Below are 9524 nucleotides of genomic sequence, written 5' to 3' on the forward strand. Positions count from 1 at the left end.
TCCCTTCTGAAAATTGCCCATCCAGGCACCCCTGGGACCCTCTCCTCAAGAGCATATGAAAGCCTGAATAATTACTGTCTAAATGTGCTGATTTGACCCAGTTGTGAATCTGTTTAATCCATATTTCTCTAGATGCCCTGAGAATTGGGGCCCTATTAAATGTTCTTTACTCACAGCTACAGAAAATCCCTTGCATTCCATTAAGCCGTTCCCTCAACACAGCGGGAAATCAACCTGATATGTTATGATTTGTCTTCAGCAAACCCAGCTGGCCTCCCGTCCTCCACGCTGGTTTTTTCTCTAGGTGCACAGTAACTGATGGCTTTATTAATTGTTCAAACAACCCGTCAAAAAGGCCCTAGACTGCCCTGTCCTCCCCATATTCTCTTGGCTTCCTTTTTGTGAGGCTTCTGAGTCTTTACTTTGGCTTCCGTTGCTGGTCTGATGTTGGATAATATCCCCCTAGCCCATGTGTTGTGTTTAACTGCTGAGGGTTGCAGGATTTCATGGAGGGGGCAGAATGAAGTTGCTGCAATTTCCTTCCTGGGCCCTGCCAAAGGAGCAGGGCTGGTGGTGAACTACAGGTTTCCAGTATGGTTTCCAAACTCATGCTGGTCGCATCAGGTCTTCCTGAACAGGATCTGTTTGCACATAATTCTGTCCAGATTCTGCCTGGGTTTTTTTTTTTTTATCTCTTTCTGTGTGATTGCATTAAAGCAAATCCTTCTTGGTGGGGAATGACATGCAGGAGCCATTTTTCTTTTCGGCTGCCTTTTCATCTCTCTGTGCTCCCATTAAGTGGGTGAGCAGAAACTTCCCCAAGCCATTCTCTTGGCTCCTTTATGCTTAGAAATCTTGTTCTCACTCCTTTGACGTGCTTTGCTAATGCACTGCTTCACTTCTCTGGTTTTGCCTCAGTGCTGCTCTTTCTTGCTAATCCCAAAGAAAAATCTGCTTTCTTCTCCCATTCTCTTTTCAAAGAAGCTTTCAAAGGCCTTCGATACTGCAGCCACATTGTGGTGGAAGGTGATGTGCAGAGTGTTTTATCAATTGGGTTTTCTGGCCTGTTGTGCTGCCTTTGAGGGGCTAAAGGAGGGAAGTTAGGGAGTTTTATAACACGTTTTTTTCTTTTCCTTTGAATCCTCAGGGATGTCATTTGAGGTCTGTGCTGCTTTGATAGAATGAATGGTTTGGATGTCAGCTTTTGGACCTTGGCGTTGCAGCTGGAGGAACGTGTGGAAAGAGATTCAGCATCTTTCCAAAACATTCACTGTCTTTGCAGTTGGATAGGTTTCAGCAGAGTCTCAAAATAGTCTGATTAGGGATTGATTTCTGCAGGGGAAATTACACTAATTTGACTTTTAATTAGATGTAGTAGTCAGTGTAAACCTTCCTCCCATTGTACAAATTTCTTAAGAGCTCCTTGTTGATTGGAAACAGGTTTAATTGCTGGGACTTGCTGCAAAATAGGAGTGTCTGTACAGTGTTGCACACATCCAGCTATAATGAAACAAAACTAGAACTGAATAATGTTTTCCTCATGTGGTTAATGCCACCGCTTCATCCATTTTTTTCATTTGCTAGTTGTTCTCCAGGTGATGTCAGCATTTCATGCGTTACCCATTTCTTCGAGTTCTGTGGTTTAAATGTGACCTAAGCTGCTAATAGGGAGGAAGCAATTTTAAAAGCTCTTCTGGCCCTAGTGTCCTCCAGCATGCTCCATACAGAAGCAAGAGAAGACACGAGCTCTGCTTTTACTTCCTTGCAGAATGAATGTTAAAGCTCTGAGCTTACTTTCTGAGGCTGGTTTTGGCCCCTTGTATAAGCCACTCTAGAGAGTTCTGGTAGCTTCCAGGCTGGCAGCCAGGCCTGTGCTGCCCACTGCACTGCGATCTAGGATTCCTGGGATGTAGCCTTGTGGATGGAGCAGCTCAGCCAGACTGCAGGAAGCTTCAGAAGTTTATCCTTGTTACAGGCTGACACCTCCCTGTGTCTCTGTCTGGTCTTCCAGCCCCCAAAGGGAGACGAGCTCTGGCTCCCTGTGCTGAGCCCTGGTGCTGGAGATAACTTGATTTAACTCTAATTTGAGCTATTCTTACCTTTTAAGCTGGTTGGCTCAGAGCTGCCTGCTTTCTCACAGCAGAAGAAATGCAGGGCAGAGGTTTGTAGAAACATCAGAGTCATCGTGTGCGGTGTTGTCATGCTCGCTCCTTTCCCTAAAGTGTATTAAAGCAGATCTCAATCCATCTAGGCCACTCTTGACCAAAGTTTGTCTCTAAGCTCCTCTTGAAACCTGAAGCTGTCTTTAAGTGAATACAGCTCCACACTGGCCCCAGGTGATCTACTCCACTGCTTCACAACCCATAGGTTTAAAAGTATTTCCTCCTTTCCAGTGTAAATCTTCTTTGTCTTAAATTAAGCTGAGTACTTCTTGCCTCATCCCTGGGGAGCCAGAGGAATATTACTCACTGTTCTCTTTCTGACCTCATTTTACATATTGGAGAGTGTTTGCTCTATTGCTCCTAAACCTTCTCTTTGCAAACTAAACAGACTTAATTTCTTGTGCTCTACCCCACAGTTACAATTTCTGTGTTCTTATCATGGGCCGCTCCAGCCTCCCTTTCTGATCTTGTAGAGACTGCTGTCACATCCTTCTTGGAGACCTTGATGTGTTATACAAGTTGGGCATCTTCTACTGCTGGTGACTGGCCCCTGGCAGCAGTTCCTGATGCCAGGAGCTCATTTCTGTTAGTTCTTTCTATTGGTGGGACCCGTAGAAATGCTTCTAGTAAGAATAAGGATGCTGGCTTACACTACCTGTAGCATCTGCCCCTTTCTGCAGGCAGTCATGTTGTCCAGAGAAGAGGACTTTCCACATCTGTTTGGTCGTGTTGTTCCCTTCTTGTCAGAACTTACTGGATCACTGAGGTGGGGAGCACTCAGTAGAACGGGGACCAAATCCTGTCAGGGGGGCTGCTGTGTCCTGGCAGGGAGGCAGCCCATCGTAAACCAGTGTTCTGGAGACCACTTGCAGTGGTGTTTAACACAGGCTGTAACCTTTGGTTACCTTACATGACCCCAAGCTAGTTCAGTATGGAGTAAGTCAAAACACATCCAGAGAAGAGAGGTGAGGGGGTGCTCCAAGGGAACAAAGATGCATGGGGTCTCTGCCAAGCATTCTAATGAAGGAGAGCTTGTGGTTTCTGCAGATGCCATAAAACTGAAATATTCTGTCTTTAAGTGTAGACATCTTTGCTAGTTTGATGGGGTTGTTAGGGTCTGTGCAATGGGGCTCACTGGGGTTCATTTCAGAGCTTTCCCTTTTAACCTTCCGTGTTTTGATTTGCTTCCCACTCTTACAAATTCTGCCTTTTTGGGAGCTTTCTGCCCTTCCCCTCTGTTTTTTCTCACCAGGGCAGTAAGTGGGACCCTCAGCAGTATAAACACTGCTAACTTGCTCTTCCAGCCCCCAGTGCTGGATTCCTCATTCTGCTTCTATGTAATTCATCCCCCAGTGCTTTTAAAAAGCACAAAACACTAACCAGGTCAGCAACAACCTTATTATCACAGGCTCTGAGTCTCTGGGAGCTGTAATCCTGTTGTTTGGATGAGCTTGTGTCAGTTTTGCTTTCTGTCACTGCTGCACAGTCGCTGACACAGATGATGTTTGACTTTGTTTTCTCGTTGCCGAGTGCAGCTGAGACTGAGCCCAGTCTGGGGCCTGCGTGTTCGGCCAACGAGTCTGCTGGCATGGAGGGGGAAGGGAAGCTGCTGCGCAGCAGGGCTGCCCAGCTCTTCCCTGTGGACTCTGTGGGTGACCAGAAGTCCAGGCATTGTTAAGGGATAAAGGTGTCTCCTCTTCAGAGACAGCCAGCGAGCCAACTTCAAGTGTAAGGCACTCGGCACGGAATACACACAGCTGGCTCTGAACCCATGGTTTTGTGCCAGCTTGGGTGATAAGTTGTGATTACAGCGCAGTAGCATGGCCTCTGTCCTTTCCTTGACTCTGTATCTTTGGCTCTGCAGGTTCTGGAGCGGGACAGAGGCCATGGCACTGCGTTCATCCAGGAGAATGCTGGCTTGCATTCCAGTGGGGACTGGTAGAAAATGCTCTTCCAGCTGCAACCTGGAAGTGCTCGCTTTCCCCCCTCGCTTTGCCCCAGAACAGGAAACACATCATAGCTCATGCATCCAAACAGACTGCCTTCTCCCATCCTTGTCTCATTTGGAATTTACTCTCCTTGCTGAGTTGTCACTATAGACATTTCTGTTATTCCAGGAAGCACCTGATCGTTGGGGATTTCTTGCTAAACTGGAGTCTCAGTGAGAGCTTGTTGCAGCAAGTTTTCTGGGGCTATCACTGCATGCAAAACAGTTTCATGCTGAACCTGGAGGTCAGCAATGTCAAAGCTGCCGTGCTTATGGGGAGCCAGGAAGAGTCCCTTGGCTAAAACATCTTGTTTTGTCTCTGACAGGTTCGGTCCATCAGCATCAATGTGAGGAAGAACCTTGCTTTCAACACACTGAGCCAGGAGCTGCTGCTGAAGGAATTCTCTACGATCTCTTGAAGCAGGAAGGCAGCCGCTGCGCAGGGCTGACCAGAGACGGGCCTGTTTGGGCAGGGACACTACAGATCTGCAGCCGGTCGCCCCTTGCCTTCCGCCTGCAGAAGGGACTGCATTTCTTCTAGGGGAGAGCCTTGCTGCTGTGTGTTTGATCCCAAAGGCTTGCGTTTCAACAGGACTGGGGCTGAGGAGAGGTGATCGGCATGTTAAGGAGGAGGAGGAAGTAATTTTGTAAGGTGCCATGGGGGTGGGCAGCCATTCCTGTGACGTAGCAATGGGAGATTCCCTCCACAGCCTCAGGGAAGATGCACTGGAAACCTTTGTAGCAGAGCTGGGGAGAGCTCACAACCAAAATAATAAAACCAGTCCAGCTGTGTGAGACAGTTCTGGGTTGAGATCGCTCGCCTGCTCCTACGGGTAAGGGCTGTTCTTTTCCATCAGCCTGGATCAGCCCGCCTTCCTGCAGTGTACTCCATCCGCTGCCGTCCCATTGGGAATGGCTTTGGGGTATGAAACAGTTTCCCCAGGGAGCAGAGCCTGCTCGCTGCTGGGTCAGAAGGTGTCACCTGAACCAAGCCATCAGACAGCTGGAGAAGAAGTAGTTTTGCCTCCAAGGCTGTCGGCTTCCAGCGTCCAGCCTGAGCCAGTATGCCAGTCATCAAACAGAGCATTTTGTAACTGGAGACCAGCTCTGCTTGGGGTCACTGTTGCTTCCGGTAGCCCAGCTCATCTCTGCTGTTTCTAAGGTTGAGGAACATTTTTAGATACTCCACTTTGATGGGGCAGAGGACAGGCTGACTCCCTCCCCCCACTCTCCTTGTTGCCCATCAGATACTGCATTGCGACAATCCTACTCTTCCCCACAGGAACGTCTGCCTTGCCCATGTTTGCAAGTGCCTGGTGACCTTCATGAACTCAGAAGTCCCCAGTTTTTCCCTTGTGTGTAGCACGCAGTTAAAATGCAGCTGGAGAAGTAGTTCCTTCACTTTTGTAGCTTGCCCTCCTGTCTTCACCAAGCGACTTGCAGCAGCAGTCTGCGGAGAACTTCCTAAGGAAGAGATCCGGGATGATGCTCGGGGGCACAAGCAGGCTTTTCTGCTCCAGAGCCAGTGTTTCAGAGGTGCCCAGGTCCAGTGGAGCCTGTTCCGAGTGCTGTTTCAGGCTGCCAACTCAGGAATACACAGCATAAACACCTTGTGCATTTTCAGCTCCCAGCAGTGATGTTAGGATCTGTCCTGACTTGGTGGACCTAAGCAGAGAAGTTCCTTACATCCCAGATCCACTTCTTTTTTTTTCCCCTAGAAAACAGGTTTTTTTGAAAAAAAAGTGCCTAGTCCCACTCTTAGCCTCGTAGGTTAGAGTAATGTGAGTGATGTTTACTACCATTTTTAGGCAAGGCTTATTCATGCTAACGTGTGTTAATTATGTTAATGTTTCATCTTTACCTGCCATGAGCATGGGAAACTGAAAGCTGTGTCCTTGGCTACTGACCGGTCACGGTATCCCATGAAGACCGTATACTTCCTTGGGAACACTGACTTCTCCCAACAGAGGATACTTTGCCTCAGCACGGAATTGTCTGGCTTTTATCAGCTAAGCCAGACACTTATTTGCTTTCCTGCCATGCAAGTGTGAGGAAATGTATTTGTGTCAGAGGGACGGTGCTTGGGAGAGCAAGCAGGCTCCATAAAATCACTCTTCTTGGGAACAGGCCAGGACATGTAGAAGGAGGCAGCTTCTCCAGTGGCAAATGAGTAAAAATGCATCACGCGGCACTGATGTCTGTATGTGTGGGGAACTCTTTGCTGGACGATCTTGCCTCTGAGGGGGGGAGTTTCTTCTAAAGGGGACTTCAGTAGCTTCCTTGAGGTGCAGCCCCAGCATTGCTGCTGTCAGAGCACTGGGACACCCAGCTGTCCACGTGCCTCCTCCTTTTCTCTGATCCTGCTCAGGCTGAGACCAGACAGGTAGGTGAGAGAGTTGGGGTTGAGTCTGACTCTTCCTCGGCAACTTCCGGGATGTTGAGCTTTTCACTCAGCTATCAAAGGTCTCGTCTCCCCCAGGGTGCTGGGATGAACTGAGAAGCCCAGGCTGTGACTGGGAGCAGCTCCTGAGGTCAGCCGTCATCCAAGGCTGAGCTGGGGAAGACGGCCACACACGTCCTCTTGTCATGCTGTCACCAAACCAAGCGCTGTAAATGGCTGTACATACAAACCTGGAGCTCAATAAATAGCAGAGCCCTGCCTGTCTGGAGCATGCGGTGTTTGTCCTTCACGGTGGGGAGAGTGGGGTAGCTATGGGGGTGGCCCTGTTGCTGTTTGGTGGCGTGCCGGCTGCAGCAGAGCAGTCGTTTGCCCTTGGGCTGTTCCTGCCTGCGCAGGGGGAGGTTGTGCTGCTGCTCAGCGGTGCCTCCCCCTTGGTCCAGGCTGCGGGTTCCAGCCAGTGGTGAGCAGCCCCTCTGGCTCTTACGTGCCCCTGGGGCTGCCAATAAGGAAAACAGGAGCAAGGCTGAGAGCCCGTGGATGTGAGCGAGGGATGCAGAGATGTGCGTGGTATGATGCTCTCTCTGCTGCTGGTGTCAGCAAACTCCCGCTCACGGGTTCTGCTGCAGATTTGCCTGTTTTGTTAAACACCGTACTGCTACTTGTGTTTTGAGGACAACTTGAACTGAGAAGTCGTCATTTAACTTTAACATTCGGCCTCAGGACGTGGCTGATGGCCCCAAACTTAGCTGTATCTGATCTGAGCAGTTGAGTGTATTTTGTTATATCTAATTCATAACCCAGTCTATTATTGGAAGAGCTGGTTTTGAGGCTTGGGGAGTATGGGGAGAAATCAGATTGCTGCCTTTAAATTAGGCAGCCACTGCAGGGAGACAAATATTTTACAAAATAACGACCAGATTCTGGAGGAGAAAAATTGAGTTTGAGCTAAACTTTGGAGGGAGTTATTAAAAATTGATTTGTAAGCGCCACTGTGATTTTGGGTATCGTCTCTTCTTCCCTAGCTCTTACAGGTCCCATTTTTCATAGAGACCTGAGAGAGGCAGCTCCTCAGGAGCTGAGTTTCCCCTGCCTGGGCTGCAGGTTGTCAGAGGAGGCACCGTGCCTTGGGCTCGGCGTTGAGCTGCCGTCCATGTGAGCCTGTCCCGGTGCCCATTGGAGCGCTTTTTTCTCCCTGCCTGAAGAATTGCACACTCTTGCCCTGCTTTGGGGTCCTGCCACGCTGTTGCATGGTGGGTGTTGGGAGGAGAAGCCTGCTGTGATGGGGAGAGCTATCTCCTAGACAGCGCTTGCACCAGGGGATCAGCCCCAGTGTGCACCATCTGCTTCCCCACACTTCCCTCCTGGGATGGAGCCGGTGTCCTGCCTGCCGCACGGCGGGCAGAGGGAGATGCCTTGACCCTGCCGAGTCACGGCTGCCGCCGTGTGTGTCGGGGCTGGTGTGTGGCCAGCAGTCTGCGGTAAGATTTACGGCTGGCTCTTGGCACTGGCCAGCAGCTCTCCATCTCGTTGTCAGCACCAACGCCTCCTGGATATTTATTCCCTGTTTTCTTGTTTAGTACTTGTTGGGATGAGCAAGGGCCGCATCCTGTCTGTGCTGAGCAGGGTTGTACTGGACGGAGATTTGTCCCCGTGGAGATGATGGAGTTTTTTTGGCAGATTAGCCGTTGCGGTAACGTTAAAGGAAAAGGGTAAAGCCCAGCTTTGGGAGATGCAGGCATCCAAAGGGGCCAGGATAAAGATGGGCTTTTCCCCCAGAACTTGCAGTGGAAACTAATTAATGCCTTTGCTGGTATTTTCCGGGGGAGGGCAGACAGAAAATTAAATGATGAATGAAAGCCTGGGCCAGGAGGCTGGAGAAGAGCTGTGGAAGGCCTGTGGGACCTGGCCTTCCCTGGGGCTGCTAAGAGCCCTTGGTACTGGTCAGAGCCCTGGTTCTCCCCATGGCAGCACAGCGTGGGTCAGCTCCGGGGGATGCTGGACAAGCACAGGGGTGACCCCAAATAGATGGGACAGGCAGCAGCACCCTTGGGGCAGCATCACTGGATGCTTGCCTCGCTCCTGTTGTCTTGTCCCCATCCTGGAGGGTTGAGACAAGTGTGGAGTCCTGTCCCCATGCGGAAACAGCATGCTGTGCTCCCAGCTCGGCGGCTGCTGGAGCGCTGGCCGGGCCATGCTCCGCAGCCTCCGCTCTCCCGTGCTGTCCCTCCAGGGCTAATTGAATCATGTGGCTGGAAATTGAATCCAATTGAATAGATTAAATGAGCCAGGCTTGACGCTCGCTGCAGCGCGGCTCAGAGCCTTGCCAGGCTGCTGCCGGAGGCTGGGAGCTCCTGGGAGTCCCATGGGGGTACAGAGGAGCTGGGGAGGCTGCAGGGAGGCGGGCACCCACTGGGCTCTTCCCCTCTGACAGATGAACCCTCAACCATTTCTTGGTGACATCCAGCCTGGCTGAGTCCCAGGGCCCACAGGCCACTCTGCTACAGGTATGCACAGGTTGGGTTTTGCTTGTTTCCTCTCTGAAGCAATTAGTGATTAATTAGCTGGAGCCCCCCTGATCCAGGGTTCAGCCAGGACTCTCCTGGAGGCATACAGGGGCGAGGATGCTCTATTGACCCGTGGCTGCGGCAGCCGTGGCTCTGTCCTGCTCAGCAGCTCCGAGCCGGTTTCTCTCCCAGCGTACGGCAAGTGACGCTCCAGCAGCACTGGTCTGTGTCACCCCAGCCCTCTGATTTCGGCCCATCTGCGGTAGCCATTATCAGAATGGGATGCAATGGGCAACAGAGCGCAGCGTGCCGAGATCACGGTGGCAGCATGGATGTCCCCTCCCGCAGAGGGGAGTTCGGGCACGAGGCCCTGCCCTGGCAAAGAAGGAGGACGCGTGTCTGCAGCATGGACTCGCTCGTGACAGAGATGCACACCAGTTTTCATAGCAGACCTGAGCTGCTGAGCGTAA

At 50.9% G+C, this 9524-nt stretch overlaps 1 protein-coding gene across 11 annotated transcripts in view; it reads left to right on the top strand.

Annotated features, from left to right (window-relative positions):
* ARMH3 (armadillo like helical domain containing 3) overlaps positions 1 to 6818 on the top strand; it is a 129745-nt gene extending 122927 nt beyond the window's left edge. For 8 of the 11 annotated variants that reach the window (XM_074593277.1, XM_074593278.1, XM_074593279.1 and 5 more), the window contains one exon: positions 4476 to 6818. In XM_074593277.1, the coding sequence (XP_074449378.1) occupies positions 4476 to 4568 (93 nt within the window). In that variant the 3' untranslated portion in view covers positions 4569 to 6818. The remainder of the gene's footprint in view (positions 1 to 4475) is intronic. The other 3 variants (XR_012587776.1, XR_012587777.1, XR_012587778.1) reach the window with 2 other exon arrangements.
* Positions 6819 to 9524: the final 2706 nt, after the last annotated feature.

This window comes from Larus michahellis, chromosome 6, assembly GCF_964199755.1.
Source record: "Larus michahellis chromosome 6, bLarMic1.1, whole genome shotgun sequence".
Taxonomy (NCBI): Eukaryota; Metazoa; Chordata; class Aves; order Charadriiformes; family Laridae; genus Larus; species Larus michahellis.